The sequence below is a fragment of the Triticum urartu genome, chromosome 2A (genome assembly GCF_056163025.1).
Source record: "Triticum urartu cultivar PI428250 chromosome 2A, HENAU_Tu73, whole genome shotgun sequence".
NCBI classification, from domain to species: Eukaryota; Viridiplantae; Streptophyta; class Magnoliopsida; order Poales; family Poaceae; genus Triticum; species Triticum urartu.
The window spans coordinates 457,055,454-457,077,760 of record NC_141874.1 but is presented as its reverse complement, the minus strand read 5'-3'; the positions used below and the strand labels follow the sequence as shown (position 1 = coordinate 457,077,760).

The 22,307-nt window shown below is 47.1% G+C and overlaps 1 protein-coding gene across 1 annotated transcript; it reads left to right on the top strand.

Annotated features, from left to right (window-relative positions):
- The first annotated feature begins 10,767 nt into the window (after positions 1 to 10,767).
- LOC147985446 (uncharacterized) lies at positions 10,768 to 11,389 on the top strand. Its single transcript, XM_087541578.1, has 3 exons — positions 10,768 to 10,947; positions 11,036 to 11,141; positions 11,217 to 11,389. Exons 1-3 carry the CDS (start codon positions 10,768 to 10,770, stop codon positions 11,387 to 11,389), a joined length of 459 nt encoding a protein of 152 aa, XP_087397704.1.
- Positions 11,390 to 22,307: the final 10,918 nt, after the last annotated feature.

Genomic DNA, 22,307 nt, shown 5'->3' with positions numbered 1-22,307 from the left:
TACTGGCAAGTCTCTTTACTCATTCCATAATGCATCATCCCGTAACTAACTCATTAGTCACATTGCTTGCAAGGCTTATCGTGATGTGCATTACCGAGAGGGCCCAGAGATACCTCTCCGATACTCTGAGTGACAAATCCTAATCTCGATCTATGCCAACCCAACAAACACCTTCAGAGACACCTGTAGAGCATCTTTATAATCACCCATTTATGTTATGACGTTTGATAGCACACAAAGTGTTCCTTCGGTATTCGGGAGTTGCATAATCTCATAGTCAAAGGAATATGTATAAACCATGAAGAAAGCAATAACAATAAAACTTAACGATCATTATGCTAAGCTAACGGATGGGTCTTGTCCATCACATCATTCTCTAATGATGTGATCCCGTTCATCAAATGACAACACATGTCTATGGTTAGGAAACTTAACCATCTTTGATTAATGAGCTAGTCAAGTAGAGGCATACTAGGGACACTTTGTTCTGTCTATGTATCCACACATGTATCAAGTTTCCGGTTAATACAATTCTAGCATGAATAATAAACATTTATCATGATATAAGGAAATATAAATAACAACTTTATTATTGCCTCTAGGGCATATTTCCTTCAGTCTTCCACTTGCACTAGAGTCAATAATCTAGATTACATTGTAGTGATTCTAACACACATGGAGTCTTGGTGCTGATCATGTTTTGCTCGTGGAAGAGGCTTAGTCAATGGGTCTGCAACATTCAGATCCGTATGTATTTTGCAGATCTCTATGTCTCCCTCCTTGACTTGATCGCGTAATGAATTGAAGCGTCTCTTGATGTGTTTGGTTCTCTTGTGAAATCTGGATTCCATCGCTAAGGCAATTGCTCCAGTATTGTCACAAAAGATTTTCATTGGACCCGATGTCGATGTCAAAACCGCCAGACCTCGGGTAGGGGGTCCCGGACTGTGCGTCTAAGGATCGAGAGTAACATGAGGCAGGGGACACAATGTTTACTTCCTGCTTGATTGACTTTGATGAGTATAGGGGTTACAAGAGTTGATCTACCTCGAGATCATAATGGCTAAAGTCTAGTTGTCTAGCCTGTATGATTATGATTGGGCCTACGGACTAAACCCTCCAGTTTATATAGACACTGGAGGGGGCTAGGGTTGTACAGAGTCGGTTTACAGAGAAAGGAATATTCAGATCCGCACACCAAGCTTGCCTTCCACGCCAAGGAGAGTCCCATCCGGACACGGGGGGAAGCCTTCTATCTTGTATCTTCGCAGCCCATTAGTCCGGCCCATGTCACATGGCCCGGACGCCCGAGGACCCCATAATCCAGGACTCCCTCAGTAGCCCCTGAACCAGTCTTCAATGACGACGTGTCCGACGCGCAAATTGTATTCGGCATTGCAAGGCGGGTTCCTCCACCGAATACTTCAAAGCATCTGAACTGAAGGGCTATATTTGGCCCTTGCATCCTCGGTGGTGGCGAGGTGAATTCTTCAAACATACCGGTTTTACATTAAACGTCATACCCCTCGACTTCTGTGCTTCTGCCGCCTCGGCTTCCACGTGGCAAATGAATATGAAGGGTCCAAGCAATTTTACAGATAACCCCTTGACAGCGTACGGAAGTCGCCTATTTAAGGAGATTGGATCTCAGGTGCCATTCCATAGCAAGCGAAAATCCTTTGAACATGCCTCAAGAAACCATACAATCATGGCCAGTGCTCCTAGTTCTTCCTCCCGCCCCCACGGCCCTAAAAAAGGCGATTGGGAGAGCTGCTCTGTATCCCACGCCCAGCTGACCAAGCTCCAGGTGCAGGTCTATCTCCCCCCTGCGGATCTAGTCCCCGTTCGGGCAGGATTAACATCCTTTACTGGCAAGGCCCTGGCAGAAAATTTCCCGAATCCTTCAGAAGGGGAGTGGGTGTGCTTTGTGTCCTTTCTTTTGAGAGGCGTTGGGTTCCCAATCCATCCCTTCCTCCGGGGTATCCTGCAGTACTACGGCCTCCAACTGCACAATCTCACACCAGGCTCTATTCTACACATCACATGCTACGTTGCTCTTTGCGAGCTGTTCCTGGGCTGCGAGGCCCATTTCGAGGTATGGAGGAAGCTTTTCTGCCTCATCCCTTGCTCCCAAAAGGGATCCATATTCGAGGTGGGCGGTGCCGAAGTATGGAGCATAGCCGGCACAGGATATCTGTCCAGCACTCCGAAGAAGGCATCCGAGGAGTGGCCCTCAGAATGGTTTTATATTGAAGACATCGTCCTCTCGGACCCAATCCGACGTGGCCTACCCGAGTTTTCCCATGGCCCACTAAATAAGCGCCACAGCTGGTGTCCTTGGAGCCTCAAGGAGGAAGACAGTGTGGAAGTTAAGAACTTAATGGACAAGATAAAAATACTCGCCCAATCCGGACTGTCCATAATTGAAGTCATGGCGATTTCCATAACACGCGGTGTCCAACCACTCCAATACAGAGGACTCCCCATGTGGAACTATAACGGGGAGGATGGTACACCCAGCTACGGGCGCAAGGGTCCGGATAACTTCACCGCCCTGGCCGCCATGTTGGCTGATCTTTATAAAGGGGAGAAAGAAGAATTCACTCGCCTCAAGTGCCGAGATGGCTTTTCCATGTACAACCCCCCTAGATGGGTAAGCTTTCAATTCAGCACTTCACTCAATCTTCTTCCTGAGTCGCAATTAGTCAATCTTAACCCGACCATTTTTACCAGGAATGGAGGAAGGCCACCGCGGGGATCTACAGCCCCGCTCCGCAACTGGAGGACCATATTCGGGACCTGGATCCTGGATTCGAGGAGGATCCGGATATATTCGTGGAGCTCAAGGAGGGGGTCTTCTATCAGGAGAGCTACGACGACACTGAAGTGGCCATTGAAGCCGATTACCCCGGCCTTCTTCCATCTTCCCATGTAAGTGCCCAGGGAGCATCTCCTCAAAAAGAGCTTTCCCATTGTGCCTCACCCATTGCACTGTCTCGTGCTTCAAAGGGGCGGCGCTCATCTCGCCACGCTGCATCGGGATCGTCCCTTAAGAAGGGGCGCCGACAAAAGGCGAGTCTTCGAAAAGAAAGGCAAACGATGATACTTCCAAGCCCACACCTTCATAAAAAAGGGACGGTTTTCAATATGCCCTGTGGCAAGCATACCGGACTGTGATGTTTTCTGCTGCGCTGTATTTCAGGAAGAGCATTCATCGAACTATATCTGGAGACCCTGCCGGACATATGTGCGCCAATCCGACCCCGGACCTTGCCTTTAGGGCTAGAGTCGATACGAGTGCAATGCCGGATTGTTCTCTCTCTAGCGATTCAGATAATGTGTCCGTCACCAACTCTGAAGTGGAGAGTGCCATGAACCATCGGCGCCAGAGGACAGCTATGAGGGATCCCAATTTTACTGAAGAGGCATTCAATGCCTTCAGCTCGGCGGATGCCTATATCGAAGCTGCTCGGGATGGGCTTGCTGGAGCCACTTACCAGCTTTCAAAGGATATGCGGGTAAGATCATTTTTGTGAGGATTTAATAGTCCTATACTAGTAGCCCCCGAGACTTGAAAATAATTGAAGGAACTGATTTTAAGGATCGATGTATAATCAGATACTCACGGAAAAGAACGACATGCTATCTCGTGAGCTGGAACAGTGTCGGACCTAGCTAACTGTTGTTACCGCCGAACTGGAGAAGTCCAAGGAGGCACCGACTGGTAATGTCTCCTGCTGTCCAGAAAATATAATCATGTGCCAGTCATGCTTATGCAGATAAACACTGTTTGCATTTGACAATGGTTGGATCGTCGGATCAACTGGAAGAGAAACTAAAGGCCGCGCATGCGGACAAAGAACATGCCGAAAGGCAAGAGGCCGCTGGTCAACACATACTGACGCGGACCAGGGACGAAAAGAACAAGCTGTAGGATGCCAACACCCAGCTCGATGAAGAGCTGAAAGACGTGCGAGCCCAACTGGCGCCGTTTTGGGCTGTGGAAGATATCAGCATGCCGAGAAGGTGCTCGGGAGGCATGTGCCATGGTAAAAACACGGTACACCGGACTTGATCCAAATCATATGGCGCGGGTCGGACCTCGAGGATCCGATGGACAAGAAATCCCGGTCAGCCTGGTGTACGATCAAGTGAAGGAGGCCGCCAAGTTTTCCCAACAAGATTGTAGACTAGACAACCTGTTAGAGGGTCTAGAGGAAGAAGAAGTTTTTGAGTCCAAGTAGTAATGTACTTTTATCGACAGACTTTTTGCTTCGACCTCCGAAAACCCTAGGATTCGGAATGTTTCCAAATACTATACTGTAGGTAAAAACCAAGGTATGTTCGAAAACCAGGCAGACCGGTCATAGTTTCTTGAACAGGCATGTTGTATTCAGGGAGTTATGTTATATTACATTTGATTGTAAGAAACATCTTCCAGAGAGAATAGTTCCGTTAGGGGTTCCTTTCCCTGGGCTAGTATGTGGTTTTTCGTGCATACCACAGCTGTGATGCTAAAAAATCATAGTACGCGTTATAGTCTGGGGTTTTGTATTGCCACAAGGGCAGTGCATCCTTTGCTCACCGACCAATCATTCTCTTAAGAACGCTAGCTTTCGGCTTCACCCGTCTGAGGTACATGTCTGGATAACCCAGCTGTAACAATCGCAGAGGTGCTCCCTTTATCCCCTAGCCGAACAAGCGGGAACGTAGGGCATAAGCGCAGGAGCCAGGCAACCCAGCTTGGCAAAAACTTAAGTCATAAAGGTGCATATAATGGCGAAGAGAAGACACATATATACGGTGAGCTTGATGCTAGAGAAATAGTAATAATAAGCTTCTTGTGAAAAGAAGCCCCCAGGCATTGTGGGGTATGTACATTTAAGGATGTATACCCCTTAGGTGTGCAGTTTATCCGAACACGAGCTAGAATCCGTATAAAAGCAAGAAAAAAGGAAAACGGTAAAAGGGAGAAGAGAAGGAACAAGAAAAAAGGTATATGTTCGGACTTAGGCGTGGAATCTTCGGAGCCTTGCAACGTTCCGTGGGTGTGGCTCCAAGCGATTGTCCGAGGCATTGCGAATGCGATAGGCTCCTCCAGTGAGAACTTCATCTATAATTAAGGGACCCTCCCATTTGGGCTTGAGCTTGTCCTATTTCTTGTCCGGAGGCGTAAAACGAGTTCACCGACATTGTAAGTCTTTGCCCGTACCTCTCTGCTTTGGTATCGCCGAGCCTGTTGTTGATAGAATGCAGAACGGGACTTCGCGACATCATGCTCCTCCTCCAGGCTGTCCAAGTCATCCTGCCGATCGAGCTCGGCCTCTCTTTCTTCATATGTGCGCACTCGAGGTGAGTCATGAATAATGTCACAAGGCAAGACTGCCTCCGCACCGTACACCATGAAAAAAGGTGTATATCCAGTCGTGCGATTGGGCGTGGTCTGCAGCCCCCAGAGTATGGAATCGAGTTCCTCAACCCAGTGTTTGTCTAATTCTTGCAGAGATCGCACTAGTCTGGGTTTAATGTTGCTCATTATCATGCTGTTAGCCCGTTCGACCTGACCGTTTGTCTAAGGGTGGTATACGGAGGCGTAATCGAGCTTAATGCCCAAATTGGAGCACCAAGTTTTCACCTCATCGGCTGTAAATTTAGAGCCATTGTCAGTAATGATGTTGTGCGGGACACCGTAATGGTGTACTACGCCGGATATAAAGTCTATCACTGGTATGGCTTCAGCTGTTTTAACTGGCTTGGCTTCTATCCACTTAGTGAACTTATCGACCATAACCAATAAGTATTTCTTCTTATGGCTTCCCCCTTTAAGAGGTCTGACCATATCGAGCCCCCAGACCGCAAAGGGCCAAGTAATGGGGATTGTTCAGAGGACAGTGGGCGGCATATGGCTTTGGTTAGCGAAAAGATGGCATCCAACGCAACACTGTACGAGGTCTTGTGCATCTGCCCGGGCTGTGGGCCAAAAGAAACCCGTGCGGAAGGCTTTACTTACAAGGGCCCAGGCTGCGGCATGATGGCCGCCAAGACTAGCGTGTATTTCAGCCAAGAGCCGTCGTCCCTCGTCTTTGGAGATACATCGTTGAAGGACTCCGGTAGTGCTTTTCTTGTACAATTCTCCTTCATGAACTTTGTAGGCTATCGAACGTCGAACGATGCGACAAGCCTCAGTCTGATCCTCCGGGAGCTCGATTACAGCCATGATTTCATGGGCCGATGGTATTATTTCGGTGCCTAAGCCCCCCGATGATATCGGGATTGTGTTTGGAATCTGGGGGTATGATCGGCTCTGGGTCAGTGCTCCCGTTCTCGTCCGGCCACACCACGGATGGCTTGAAGAGCCTTTCCGCAAAGGTGTTAGGTGGGACGGGGTCGCGTTTAGCACCCATGCGAGTGAGGATGTCCGCGGCTTGATTACTCTCTCAAGCCACGTGATGAAACTCGAGACCCTCGAACCGAGCTGATATTTGGAGTACGGCATCGCGGTAAGCCGCCATCTTCGGATCTTTTGTGTCGAAGTCTCCGTTTATTTAGGATATTGCGAGGTTTGAATCCTCGCACACCTCAAGGCCTTGTATGCCCATGGAGACAACCATTCAGAGACCATGCAATAGGGCCTCGTATTCGGCTGCATTGTTTGAGTCTGTATATAGTATTTGGAGTACATAATGGACTGTGTCTCCTGTGGGGGATGTCAAGATGGCACCAGCCCCAAGTCTGGCTAGCATTTTAGAGCCGTCAAAGTGCATCACCCACTTGGAATACGTGTCATACTCTTTAGGGAGTTCGGCCTCTGTCCACTTGGCGACGAAGTCAGCCAACACCTGAGATTTAATGGCTCGACGTGGTTTGTACGTTATTTTGAATGGTAGGAGCTTGATGGCCCATTTGGCAATCCGGCCAGTGGCGTCCCGGTTGTTTATAATATCATTGAGTGGTATTTCTGAAGCCACCGCGATTGAGCACTCTTGGAAGTAGTGCCGCAGCTTGCGGGATGCCATAAAGACCGCATATGCTATCTTCTGATAATGCGGGTATCGGGATTTGCATGGTGTAAGGACCGTCGATACATAGTATACTGGTTTTTGGAGTGGGAATTTATGTCCCTCCTCTTCTCATTCGACGACGAGCACCGCACTCACCACCCGGTGAGTTGCCGATATGTAGAGCAACATTGGTCGCCGACGTTTGGTGCAGCCAGGATGGGGTTGTTTGCTAGGAAAGTTTTTATTTCCTCTAGTCTGGCTGTTGCAGCGTCCGTCCACGCAAAGTGGTCGGTGCGTCAGAGCAGGCGATATAATGGCAATGCCTTTTCTCCTAATCTAGAAATAAAGCGGCTCAAGGTTGCCACGCACCCGGCTAGTTTTTGGACCTGCTTGAGGTCAGTTGGTGTTGCCAATTGTGACAGGGCTCGAATTTTGGCTAGGTTTGCTTCGATTCCTCTATTGGAGACAATAAACCCAAGCAGTTTGCCGGCGGGAACGCCGAAAACGCACTTTTCTGGATTGAGTCTTATGTCATATGTTCGGAGGTTGTCGAATGTGAGGCGTAAGTCGTCCACCAATGATTCAAAATGCTTGGTTTTGATGACTACGTCATCTACATATGCCTCCACAGTCTTGCCGATTTGCTTTTCCAAGCACGTTTGAATCATGTGTTGGTAGGTGGCGCCGGCGTTTTTGAGCCCGAAAGGTATAGTGTTGAAGTAGAAAGGCCCATACAACGTGATGAATGCCATTACGGCCTGATCGAATTCCTTCATCTTAATTTGATGGTATCCGGAGTATGCGTCGAGGAAACACAGTGAATCATGTCCCGCGGTTGCATCGATAATCTAGTTGATGCGAGGTAGTGGGAAGGGGTCCTTAGGGCAGGCCTTGTTAAGGTCTTTGAAGTCGACACACAGGCGCCAGGATTTATCCTTCTTTGGTACCATGACCAGGTTTGCTAGCCAGTCCGGATGTTTGATCTCTCTGATAAACCCGACTTCGAGTAGCTTGGGTAGCTCCTCCCCCATAGCCTGTCGTTTGGGTTCGGAAAATCGCCGGAGCGTTTGCTTGACCGACTTGTATCTCTTCAGTATATTGAGACTATGTTCGGCTAGTGCGCATGGGATTCCTGGAATATCCTAGGGGTGCCAGGCGAAGATGTCCCAGTTCTCGCGCAAGAACGCGCGTAATGCGGCATCGACCGTCGGGTCCAGCTGTGCCCCAATTGAAGCTGTTTTCTTGGGATCCCCCCAGGTAGACTTGAAATATGACTATTTCGTCAGCTGGCTTGAAAGAGGTGGATTTGGGCCTTTTATCAAGAATTACGTCGTCCCTATTGTCGGTGTCAAAACCGGCGGATCTCGGGTAGGGGGTCCTGAATTGTGCGTTTGAGGTTGATGGTAATAGGAGACAGGGAACACAATGTTTACCAAGGTTCGGGCCCTCTCGATGGAGATAAAACTCTACATCCTGCTAGATTAATATTGATGAGTATGGGGGTTACAAGAGTTGATCTACCACGAGATCGTAATGGCTAAAACCCTAGAAGTCTAGCCTATCTGATTATGATCGTCTCTATGGACTAAACCCTCCGGTTTATATAGACACCGGAGGGACCTAGGGTTGTACAAAGTCGGTTACATAGAAAGGAAATAGTACATCCGGCCGCCTAGCTTGCCATCCACGCAAAGGAGAGTCCTATCCGGACACGGGAGAAAGTCTTCTATCTTGTATCTTCATGGCCCAATAGTCCGGCCCATGTCCAACAGGCCGGACGCCCGAGGACCCCTTAGTCCAGTACTCCCTCAGTAGCCCCCGAACCAGACTTCAATGACAAGGTGTTCGGCGCGCAGATTGTCTTCGGCATTGCAAGGCGGGTTCCCCCTCCGATTGCTTCAAAGTCCCTGACTTAAAGAGCAGTATTTGGCTTTTCCATTTAATGTCTCGGCCATCGGCTTCCACGCCTTCCTGACTTCAGCTTCCACGTGGCGAGCGAATACGAGAGGCCAGGATATTTTTGCACATACCACCCTAACAATACCAGAGAGGTGCCTATTTAAAGAGAATAGATCTCAAATCCATTCCACACCCTGCGGAATAAATCCTCAGAGCTCGCTAGGAGGAACCACTCGAACATGGCTAGCGCTCCCAGCTCTTCCTCTCGTCCCCACGGCTCTGAAAAAGGTGATTGGGAGAGATGTTCCATATCTCACGGTTAGCTGACGAAGCTGCAAAAACAGGGCTTTCTTCCCCCTCCGCGGATCTAGTCCCCGTCCAAGCAGGATTGATGTCCTTCAACAGCGGGGTTCAGACGGAGAATTTCCCCAATCCGTCGAGGGAGGAACGAGTATGCTTCATTCCCTTCTTACTAAGAGGCATCAGATTTCCAATCCATCCCTTCCTCCGAGGACTTCTGGAGTATTATGGCCTCCAACTGCACAGTTTCACTCCCGCCTCCATCCTGCACATTGCGGGTTACGTCGCTCTATGTGAGCTATTCCTGGGCTGTGAGGCCCATTTTGAATTATGGAGAAAATTGTTCTGCCTCATCCCTCGTAATCAAGGGGGATCAATATTTGAAGTGGGAGGAGCCGGGGTATGGCGCATCACCGGGACCGGATACCTGTCCGGCACGCCAAAGAAGGCTTCCGAAGAGTGGCCTTCCGAATGGTTCTATGTTGACGACGTCGCTCTTCCTGACCCAGTCCAAATGGGTCTCCCTGAATTTTCAAGTGCCCCGTTGAAGAAACGCCACAGCTGGCGCCCTCGGAGCCTCGAGGAGGAGGATATCGCAGAAGTCAGCCAGTTGATGGGGAATATTAAGATGCTTGCCCAATCTGAATTATCAATAATCGAGGTAATGGCGATCTCCATAGTGTGGGGCTCCAACCACTCCAATACAAAGGGCTTCCCATGTGGCACTATAATGGGGAAGATGACGCCTCATGCTGCGGTCGGAAGGGTCCGAAACCCCCCGCCGCTTTGGCCAAAATATTGGCCAAACTTTACAAAGGGGAGAAGGAGGAGTTCACTCGTCTCCAATGTCGAGATGGATTTTCCATGTATAATCCTCCTAGCTGGGTGAGCTGCAATGCCACCATTTTACTCCTCTCCCTGAATCATTTTTAATGGATAGTAACCTATCCACTCGCAACAGGAATGGCGGAAGGCTACCGAGGGGATCCATAGCCCTGCCCCCAGCCGGAGGGTCACAACCGGGACCTTGACCCCGGATTTGAAGAAGATCCGGACATATTTGTGGAGCTCGAGAATGGAGTATTCTATCAGGCGAGCTACGATGGTACGAAAGTACCCATCATCGACGATTATCCCGGCCTCCTCCCTGCTTCGCATGTAAGTAACTTAAGAGACACTTTCTTCAAAAGAGTTTCCTTATTATGCCTCACCCACCGCACTATTTCGTGTTCCAAAGGGGAGGCGCTCGATGTCACAACGTGCACTAGAAGCATCTCCGAGGAGAGCGGCGCCCACGCCGAGCACGTCTTCGAAGAGAAAGGCAAATGATAATACAGAAGAACCTTCATCAAAGAGGTAAGGCTTTCTTTTTGAAAATACATCTCCTGATCGCCACATCAAATCGTGATGCCATTCGCCGCATTATATCAGGAAAAGTGTCCGCCGGACTATGTCCGGGGATTCTGCCGGTCGTGCCTCCACTAGTCAGGTTTTAGACCCTTCCCTAAGGACGGGGGCTGACATGGGAGCGGCGCTGAACTGTCCTTCCGCAGAGGATTTGGACGATATGTCCATCATGAACTCTGAAGTGGAGAGCGCCATGAATCATCATCGTCGGAGGGCCGCTCTCCGTGACCCCAACTTTTCAAAGGAGGCATTCGATGCTTTCAGCTTGGCCGATGCGTACATCCGAGCTTCTCAGGATGGGCTTGCCAGAGCCACGGACCAGCATCTAAAAGATATGAAGGTAAGTGTAGATTTAATAATCATACACCAGTAGCCCCCGAGACTTAAAGCAGGTGATACAACTGATTTAAGGATCATTGTATAATTAGGCACTTATGGAGAAGAATAGCATGCTGTCGCAAGAGCTGGAAAAATGTCAGACTCAACTAACTGCGGCTACCACCGAATTGGAAAAATCCAAGGAGACACCACCTGGTAATGTTTCTCCCCAGCACAAAGAAGTATAATCATATGCCAGTTATATTAACACTGTTGTGTTTCTGCTGACAGAATCAGTAGAGCAACTAAGAGAGAAACTGAAGGACGCCCAGGCTGGTGAACAAGAGGCCAAAAGGCAACATGCGACAGGCAAACGTGTGCTGAGGCAGGTCAGGGATGAAAAGAACAAGCTGCAGGATTCCCATACCCAACTGGGCGAAGAACTAAAAGATGTTCGAGCCTAGCTAGCTGACGCCGTCAAGGAGAATAGGAGGCTACAAGGCGGCATATTCAGTATGCTTTTTAAACTTGCCTCCCTATAATTCGGCGAGGGCCGGAACTGACAGATTTATGTCTGTAGGTATGCTGACTGGCCGTCCCGAGGAAGAAATGTCCGGATCTCAAGGGGACCTGCTACAAGAGTTGTCCCAAATGCACGAGCGAGTTCGGCAGGCAATGTGTAGTGTTGCCAAGGCTTTATGGCCATCCGCCTCTCCTCCAGGAGGTATGATGGAGCTCGCGGAGCTGTTCAAAGGGGCACGACGGCGTATTCGATTATGGAAGATATCAGCCTTCCAGGAAGGTGCACGAGAGGCCTGGGCCATGGTAAAAACACAGTATACCAAGCTTGATCCGAATCATATGGCCCGGGTCGGACCGCTAGGGTCAGATGGGAATGAAATTCCCGTTAATTTGGTATATGACCAAGTAGAAGTAGCTGCCAAATATTCCCAACAGGATTGTAAGCTAGACAGCCTGTTAGACGGTATAGAGGAGGAAGTTTTTGAGTCCAAGTGACTATGTACTGTCCTTGATATATTTGTTCCTAGCCGGATTGTAAAACGATTGTCATGGCCGACCTTTCCGCTTCGACCTCTGGACCTGAAGGTGCGGAGTGTTTCCGAATACTTGAGCGGTAAAATAGACCGGGGTATGCATGGAAACCAGGCGTAGGGGTCATAGTTGCTGGAACAGACAAGTTGTATCCGGCTAGCTATGTTATATTACATTTTGATTGTAAGAAACATCTTCTAGAGAGAATAGTTCTGTTAAGGGTTACTTTCCCTGGGTGTGCATGCATTAATATGCATGTCTGAACTGTGATTGAAAACATCGCAGTATAGGTAACATCTGGGGGTTCATAGTGGAAAAAAATGTAAAACATCTTTAGTCCGCCAACCGAATATTCCCTTAAGAACGCTAGCTTTCGGCTTCACCCAGTTTGAGGTACACGTCCGGATGACCCGGCAGTAACAATCGCGGAGGTGCTCCCTTTATGCCCTAGCCGAACTAACGAGAACGTAGGGCATAAGCACAGGAGCCAGGCAACCCAGCTTGGCCAAAAATTAAGTCATATCGATGCATATAATTGCGAAGAAAAGGTACATATGATGAAAAACACATATGTGATGAGCTTGATGCTCGAAAATAACAATCATAAGCTTCTGTGCAAGAAGCCCCCAGGTATAATGGACGTACACATTTGAGAATGTGTATGTCATAGGTGTATGGTTTAGCCGCACGATTTTAAGGCTTATAAAAGAGGGCGAAAAGAGAGGATAAAAAATAATGTAAACAATAGGGAGGAGGAAACAAACGAAGGGTTCAGCGCTAGGCATAGAATCTTCGGAGTCTGGCCGCATTCCAGGGGTTTGGTTCTAGGCGGTTGTGTGATGCATCACGTAGGCGGTACACTCCTCCAGTGTGAACTTCGTCAATGATGAAGGGACCCTCCCACTTGGGCTTGAGTTTGTCCTACCGATCAAGCTCGACCTCTCTCGCTTCGTACATGCGCACTCGAGGTGAGTCATGAATAATGTCGCAGGGTAACACAGCCTCGGCGCCGTACACCATGAAGAAAGGTGTATATCCGGTAGTGCGATTGGGCATGGTCCGCAGCCCCCAGAGTACGGAGTCGAGCTCCTCAACCCAGTGCTTGTCTGATTCTTTCAAAGACCGCACTAGTCTGGGTTTGATGCCGCTCATAATAAGACCATTGGCTCGTTCGACTTGACCGTTTGTTTGCGGATGATAGACGAAGGCGTAATCAAGCTTAATGCCTAGATTAGCACACCAGGCTTTCACCTCATCGGCTGTAAAATTAGAGCCGTTATCGGTGATGATGCTATGTGGGACACCGTAACGGTGCACAACACCGGATATAAAGTCTATCACTGGTCCGGCTTCGGCCGTTTTGACTGGTTTGGCCTCTATCCACTTAGTGAACTTATCTACCATGACTAGCAGATATTTTTTTTCTTATGGACGCCTCCTTTAAGGGGTCCAACCATGTCAAGCCCCCAGACTGCGAAAGGCCAAGTGATGGGGATTGTTTGTAGAGTAGTGGGTGGCATATGGCTTTGGTTGGCGAAAAGCTGGCATCCGACGCGACGTTGGACAAGGTTCTGTGCATCTGCTCGGGCCGTCGGCCAGTAGAAACCTGTATGGAAGGCCTTGCTTAAAAGGGCCTGAGCTGCGGCATGGTGACCACCGAGACCGGCATGAATTTCAGCCAAGAGCTACCGCCCCTCTTCCTCGGAGATACATCTTTGAAGTACTCCGGTAGCACTTTTCTTGTAGAGTTCTCCTTCATGGACCTTATAGGCTTTCGAACGCCGAACAATGCAGCGAGCCTCATTCTGATCCTGGGGCAGCTCTCGCCTATTGAGGTAGGCTAAGAAGGGTTCGGTCCATGGGGCAATGACTGCCATGATAAGATGGGCCGATGGTGTTATTTCGGTGGCTGAGCCTCCGATGATATCGGTATGTTCGGAATCTGGGGTTATGGTCGGATCCGAACTGACGTTGCCGCTCTCCCCTTGCCACACCACAGATGGCTTGAAAAGCCTTTCCAAAAAGATGTATGGTGGGACGGGGTCGCGCTTGGCTCCGATGCGAGCAAGTACATCCTCCGCTTGATTACTTTCTCGAGCCACATGGTGAAACTCGAGCCCCTCAAACCGAGCCGACATTTTGAGAACGACGTTACGGTAAGCTGCCATCTTCGGATCCTTGGCATCAAAATCTCCATTTATTTGAGATATCGTGAGGTTCGAGTCCCCGCGCACTTCCAGGCGTTGTATGCCCATGGAGACAGCCATTCCAAGACCATGCAATAAGGCCTCGTATTCGGCTGCATTGTTCGAGTCTGTGTATAATATTTGGAGTACGTACTGAACTGTATCTCCAGTGGGGGATGTTAAGACAACGCCCGCCCCTAAGCCTGCCAACATTTTGGAACCATTGAAGTGCATGACCCAGTTGGAATATGTGTCGTACTCTTTAGGGAGTTCGGCTTCTGTCCGTTCGGCGACGAAGTCTGCCAGTACTTGGGATTTGATGGCCCGGCGTGGCTTATATGTTATATCGAATGGAAGGATCTCAATTGCCCACTTGGCAATCCGTCCCGTGGCGTCGCGATTGTTTATTATGTCATTCAGTGGAACTTCGAAAGCCACTATGATCGAGCACTCTTGGAAATAGTGTCATAGCTTCCGGGATGCCATGAAGACTGCGTATGCTATCTTTTGATAATGAGGGTACTGGGATTTGCATGGAGTTAGGACAGTGGATACGTAGTATACCGGCTTCTGGAGCGGGAATTTGTGTTCGTCCTCCTCTCGTTCGATGACGAGTACTGCGCTCACCACCTGGTGTGTTGCAGATATATATAATAACATTGGTTCGCTGACGCTTGGTGCGACTAGGATTGGGTTGCTTGCTAAAAGAGCCTTTGTTTCTTCCAATCCGGGCGTTGCTGCATCTGTCCACTCGAAGTGATCGGTGCATCGGAGAAGTCGATAAAGTGGCAATGCTTTTTCTCCTAATCTGGAGATAAAGCGGCTTAAAGCTGCCACCCATCCAGCTAGTTTTTGGACCTGTTTAAGGTCTGTTGGTGTAGCCAATTGTGATAAAGCTCAGATTTTGGCCGAATTTGCCTCGATTCCTCTACTGGAAACAATGAAGCCTAGTAGTTTTCTAGAGGGGACATCGAAAACACATTTTTCCAGATTGAGCTTAATGTCATATGTCCGGAGATTGTCGAATGTGAGATGTAAGTCATCTATTAATGACTCGACGCGCTTAGTCTTGATGACGACGTCGTCCACATATGCTTCAACTATCTTGCCGATTTGTTTCTCCAGACATGTTTGAATCATGCGTTGGTAGGTGGCGCCGGCGTTTTTGATCCCAAAGGGCATAGTGTTGAAGCAAAAATGCCCGTATGGGGTAATAAATGCCGTTGCGGCTTGGTCGGATTCCTTCATTTTAATTTGATGGTATCCAAAATACGCGTCGAGGAAACACAGTGAGTCGTGTCCTGCAGTGGCATCAATAATTTGATCGATGCGGGGGAGGGGGAATGGATCCTTAGGGTGAGCTTTGTTGAGGTCTTTGAAATCGATGCACAAGCGCCAGGATTTATCCTTCTTTGGCACCATCACCAGGTTTGCTAGCCAGTCCGGAAGTTTTATTTCTCTGATGAATCCAGCCTCAATTAGCTTGGCTAGCTCCTCCCCCATAGCTTTTCGTTTGGGTTTGGAAAAGCGCCGCAGTGTTTGCTTAATTGGCTTGTATTCCTTCAATATATTGAGGCTGTGCTTAGCCAACCTGCGTGGGATTCCTGGCATATCAGAAGGGTGCCAGGCGAATATGTCCCAGTTCTCGCGTAGGAACGCTCCTAGTGCGACTTCCACCATTGGGTCCAGCTGTGCACCGATGGAGGCTGTTTTCTTTGGGTCCGTCGGGTGGACTTGAAATTTGACTATTTCATCTGCTGGTTTGAAGGAGGTGGATTTAGAGCGCTTGTTGAGGATTACATCGTCCCTATCCACCGTTGAGCGCAACGCGGTTAACTCTTCGGCCGCAAGGGCCTCAGAGAGTGCCTCGAGGGCCAAGGAGGCTGTTTTGTTTTCGGCGCAGAGGGCTATATCCGGATCACTAGCAAGAGTGATAATACCGTTGGGCCCGGGCATTTTGAGCTTCATATACCCGTAACGAGGTATGGCTTGAAAGCGTGTGAATGCATCTCGCCCCAACAGGGCGTGGTATCCACTGTTGAAAGGGCCACTTGGAAGGTTATCTCTTCGGACCAATAGTTCTCGGCGTGCCAAATACCATGTCAAGTGTGATTTTTCCCGTGCATCATGCCTCCCGACTAGGAATAATTCCTCGGAAGGTCATGCTACTTTGCTCGATACGACTCCTATCTATTTCCATTTTACTAAGTGTATCCTCGTAGATGAGGTTTAACCCGCTGCCACCGTCCATCAGCACTTTGATGAGTCGAAAGCCGTCCACAATTGGATTGAGGACCAAGGCGGCTGCTGCCCGAACTGACCGGGTTTTTGGTTCATCACTGGCATTGAAAGATATGGCCATGTCATTCCAAGGATTTATTGTTGTGACTTGACAGACTTCGGCGAGGTCGCGGAGTGCCATTTTGCGCCGATTGTTTGAAGCGAAAGTCTTGAAGACTGTCAATACTCTGCAGTCGTTGTGTTCCGGGGGGAGTTGTTTCGAGGTATTTTTGTTGAGGATATCCTCGCCACTCTTGGCCACTTGCCGGAGTATCCAACATTCTTATGGCTGTGGGTAGGTATGGTATTCGGTGTTGTGTGTATTTTGCATGGCCTATCGAGCCATCCCTCCAGAACGGTTCAGCGCCCCATAATGGGTTTGGATTTCTTTACTGCTGCGTCGGGCACCCCGTGAGGGTGCATCCTTTTTGTTCGGACGAAAGGTTGAGTGGGGTTCCCAACGAGCTGCCTGAGTTTTCCAGGCGCTTTCCATTGCGTAGTACTTCTGTACTATGGTTGCCAAATCAGTGAAGTGTAATACATGACGGCGGTTGATAGCGTTGAGGATTCCTTCGTCCGTACAATTACTGTGGAATATTGAGATCGCGTCTTCGCCGCGGCAATCTTTGATCTTGTTCTTGACAAGGAGGAATCTGGCCCAAAAGTGATGGACTGTTTCCTCATACTGCTGCCGTAGGTATGTGATAACCCACAAGTATAGGGGATCGCAACAGTTTTCGAGGGTAGAGTATTCAACCCAATTTATTGATTCGACATAAGGGGAGCCAAAGAATACTCTCAAGTATTAGTAGCTGAGTTGTCAATTCAACCACACCTGGAAACTTAATATCTGTAGCAAAGTGTTTAGTAGCATAGTAATATGATAGTAGTGGAAATGGTGGTAAAAGGTAACGGTAGCAAAAGTAATATTTTTGGTGTTTTGTAGTGATGATAACAATATCAACGGAAAAGTAAATAAGCGAAGAACAATATATGGAAAGCTCGTAGGCATTGGATCGGTGATGGAGAATTATGCCGGATGCGGTTCATCATGTAACAGTCATAACATAGGGTGACACAGAACTAGCTCCAATTCATCAATGTAATGTAGGCATGTATTCCGAATATAGTCATACATGCTTATGGAAAAGAACTTGCATGACATCTTTTGTCCTACCCTCCTGTGGCAGTGGGGTCCTAGCGGAAACTAAGGGATATTAATGCCTCCTTTTAATAGAGTACCGAACCAAAGCATTAACACATAGTGAATACATGAACTCCTCAAACTACGGTCATCACCGGGAGTGGTCCCGATTATTGTCACTTTGAGGTTGCCGGATCATAACACATAGTAGGTGACTACAGACTTGCAAGATAGGATCAAGAACTCTCATATATTGATGAAAACATAATAGGTTCAGATCTGAAATCATGGCACTCGGGCCCTAGTGACAAGCATTAAGCATAGCAAAGTCATAGCAACATCAATCTCAGAACATAGTGGATACTAGGGATCAAACCCTAACAAAACTAACTCGATTACATGATAAATCTCATCCAACCCATCACCGTCCAGCAAGCCTACGATGGAATTACTCACGCATGGCGGTGAGCATCATGAAATTGGTGATGGAGGATGGTTGATGATGACGATGGCGACGGATTCCCCTCTCCGGAGCCCCGAACGGACTCCAGATCAGCCCTCCCGAGAGAGTTTAGGGCTTGGCGGTGGCTCCGTATCATAAAACGCGATGAATCCTTCTCCCTGGTTTTTTCTCTCCGAAAGTGAATATATGGAGTCAGAGTTGAGGTTGGTGGAGCGTCAGGGTGCCCACGAGGCAGGGGGGCGCGCCCAGGTGGGTAGGGCGCGCCCCCACCCTGGTGGACAGGTGGAGCCCCCCCTAACGTGGATCTTCCTTCCAGTATTTTTTATATATTCCAAAATAATTCTTCATTTATTTTCAGGTCATTCCGAGAACTTTTATTTCTGCACAAAAATAACACCATGGCAATTCTGCTGAAAACAGCGTCAGTCCGGGTTAGTTCCATTCAAATCATGCAAGTTAGAGTCCAAAACAAGGGCAAAAGTGTTTGGAAAAGTAGATACGATGGAGACGTATCAACTCCCCCAAGCTTAAACCCTTACTTGTGCTCAAGCAATTCAGTTGATAAACTGAAAGTGATAAAGAAAAACTTTTACAAACTCTGTTTGCTCTTGTTGTTGTAAATATGTAGAGCCAGCATTCAAGTTTTCAGCAAAGATTATGAACTAACCATATTCACAATAATATTTAGGTCTCATGTTTACTCATATCAATGGCATAATCAACTAGCGAGCAATAATAATAAATCTCGGATGACAACACTTTCTCAAAACAATCATAATATGATATAACAGGATGGTATCTCGCTAGCCCTTTCTGAGACCGCAAAACATAAATGCAGAGCACCTTTAAAGATCAAGGACTGACTAGACATTGTAATTCATGGTAAAAGAGATCCAGTCAAGTCATACTCAATGTAAACTAACAGTAATAATGCAAATGACAGTGGTGCTCTCCAACTGGTGCTTTTTAATAAGAGGATGATGACTCAGCATAAAAGTAAATATATATATGCCCTTAGCAGAGGGAAGTAGGGATTTGTAGAGGTGCCAGAGCTCGGTTTTGAAATAGATATGAATAATATTTTGAGCGGTATACTTTCATTGTCAACATAACAACCGAGAGATGGCGATATCTTCCATGCTACACACATTATAGGCTGTTCCCAAACAGAATGGTAAAGTATATACTCCCCCTCCACCAACAAGCATCAATCCATGGCTTGCTCGAAACAACGAGTGCCTCCAGCTAACAACAGTCCCGGGGTAGTTTTGTTTGCAATTATTTTGATTTGATTTGCATAAAGCATGGGACTGGGCATCCCGGTGGCCAACCATTTTCTCGTGAGTGAGGAGCGGAGTCCACTCCTATTGAGAATAACCCGCCTAACATGGAAGATACAGACAACCCTAGTTGATACATGAGCTATTCGAGCATACAAAACAGAATGTTTATTTGAAGGTTTAGAGTTTGGCACATACAAATTTACTTGGAACGGCAGGTAGATATTGTATATAGGTAGGTATGGTGGACTCATATGGAACAACTTTGGGGTTTATGGAATTGGATGCACAAGCAGTATTCCCGCTTAGTACAAGTGAAGGCTAGCAAAAGACTGGGAAGCGACCAGCTAGAGAGCGACAACAGTCATGAACATGCATTAAAATTGATCAACACTGAATGCAAGCAACACCATGAACATAAATATCATAGAGGCTATGTTGATTTTGTTTCAACTACATGCGTGAACATGTGCCAAGTCAAGCCACTCGAATCATTCAAAATAGGATACCACCCTATCATACCAAATCACAACCATTTTAATAGCATATGGGCATGCAAGGTAAACCATTATAAGCTCCTAGCTAATTAAGCATGGCATAAGCAACTATAATCTCTAATTGTCACTGCAAACATGTTTATTCATAATAGGCTTCATCAAGAACGATGAACTAATCATATTTACAAAAACAAGAGAGGTCGAGTTCATACCAGCTTTTCTCATCTCAATAAGTTCATCATATAATCATCATTATTGCCTTTCACTTGCACGACCGAATAGTGTGGATAATAATAATAGTGCACGTGCATTGGACTAAGCTGGAATCTGCAAGCATTCAATTCAAGAGAGAAGATAAGGTAATATGGGCTCTTTGTTAGATCAACAATAATGCATATAAGAGCCACTTTAATATTTTAATTATAGTCTTCTCCTCTCGACCCCCAAAGAACAAGAAAAGAAATAAAACTATTTACACGGGAAAGCTCCCAACAAGCAAAAAAAAGAATGAGAAATCTTTTTGGGTTTTCTTTTTAATTACTACTACTACAGGCATGGAAAGTAAACTAGCTAAAAGCTACAACAATTTTTTTTGTTTTTCTTAAGGTTTATCAAACACACAAGAAGAAAGCATAAAAAGGAAATTAAACTAGCATGGATGATACAATGAAAAAGTATGAGCATTGACAACTAGCAATGAGTGTGTGAACATGAATGTAATGTCGGTGAGAAATACGTACTCCCCCAAGCTTAGGCTTTTGGCCTAAGTTGGTCTATGGCCACGGCTGGCCTGGTGGATATCCAAAGTTATAGTTGGGTTCGTACTAAGATGCAGTAGCTATTTCCTCATGAGCTGCCGCTTGGAGAGGGGACGTCTCCGTCCTCCTCTTATACTCGTCCGCCTCCTCCCTGGTTATAACATATCTCCCTTTTGTCTGAGAGTCAAAGAAAGCAGGAGCAGGGAGAGCGACATGATAGGTGCATCGTCTGTCAAAGATTAGTCGGTACTGAAGGAACTGATCATTCCTATCAACAAACTGATGACGACCATGGCCTCATAATCTAAATAAACAGGAGGCAACTCAATATCATACCCACGTATGGGTATATCAAGAAAATTAGCTAGACGAGTTACATAAATTCCACCAAAGAAGTCTTCATTAAATCTATTATTATGCAACCTACGTGCAACAGTGGCTCCCAAATTATAATGTTTATCTCCTAATACAACACTCCTGAGAACACTGAGGTCAGGGACACACATGTGACATGCTTCATCCTTACCATTTATGCACCTACCTATGAAGAGAGCAAAATAATGTATAGCAGGAAAATGAATGCTCCCTATGGTAGCCTGTGTTATGTCTCTAGATTCCCCCACAGTTATACTAGCAAGAAAATCTCTAAATTCAGATTTGCGAGGTTCATTAGGACTACCCCATTGTGGAAGTTTGCAAGCAGTGTTAAAATCCTCTAAGTCCATAGTATAAGAATTTTCATAAAGATCAAACATGACAGTTTGAGAATTGTGTGATGATGAAAATTCAAACCTTCTCACAAAGGAATTAGTGAGATAGTGGTACTGGCGGCACTTATCTGCCTCGAAGCTCTCAAGATCAGCATTACGCACATATGCGTTAAATTCTTCCTTGATTCCTGCTCGATCCATAAAGTCCTTTGAAGGCCATTCACAAGCCCGCACTTGAGCTTCCCTCGGTGGTTCATCGTCGGCATCGCGTATTGCGATCCTGGGTCCTTGCTTCCTTGAAGGACCACCTTGGTACATTTTCCAAAACATATTTCTTCCTCTGAAGAATTTCTGAAATTTTAGTAACTTGAAAATAAAAGTGAACCAAACTCAACAAAATTGATAGCAACTACTCCCACAAGTGCCTAGAGGATATATCATGCATCAGAACTACTTTTGACCATATAAATTTGACATGCAAGCTCAAGAACAAGGTCACCTAAGCAGCAAAAATATGCAATGAAAAAAGCACTAGAACAAAAACTAATTGGACCTTTGGAGGAGTCACATACCAAGGAACAATCCCCCAAAGCAGTTTTGTGAGAGGTGCTTTGAGCAAGGAGATCGAAAATGGCAGCAAGATGAGCTTGGACTCGGGTTTGAGCTGGTTAGTGATGTTTGTGGGAGGAAGAAGGAGTGTGTGGTAGCTGGAATAAGTGGAGGGGAGCCACCGTGGGCCCATGAGGCAGGGGGTGCGCCCAGGGGGGTAGGGCGCGCCCTGGACCCTCGTGGCCAGGTGCTTGCTCCCCTGCTGTGTTCTTAGTGCCAGATATGCTCAAATATTCCAGAAAAAAATCATATTTAAATTTCAGGGCATTTGGAGAACTTTTATTTTCGGGGTATTTTTTATTGCACGGATAATTCAGAAAACAGACAAAATATACTATTTTTGCTTTATTTCAACTAAATAACAAAAAGTAAAAAGAGGGTATAGAGAGTTGTGTTTTCCAA

Bases quoted from the DNA above. Each gene is read 5' to 3' on its own strand.
- LOC147985446 (XM_087541578.1), top strand. From the start codon at position 10,768: ATGTCCATCATGAACTCTGAAGTGGAGAGCGCCATGAATCATCATCGT. The intron at 10,948-11,035 runs GTAAGTGTAGAT...TTGTATAATTAG, and splicing joins AGCATCTAAAAGATATGAAG to GCACTTATGGAGAAGAATAG. The intron at 11,142-11,216 runs GTAATGTTTCTC...TTCTGCTGACAG, and splicing joins ATCCAAGGAGACACCACCTG to AATCAGTAGAGCAACTAAGA.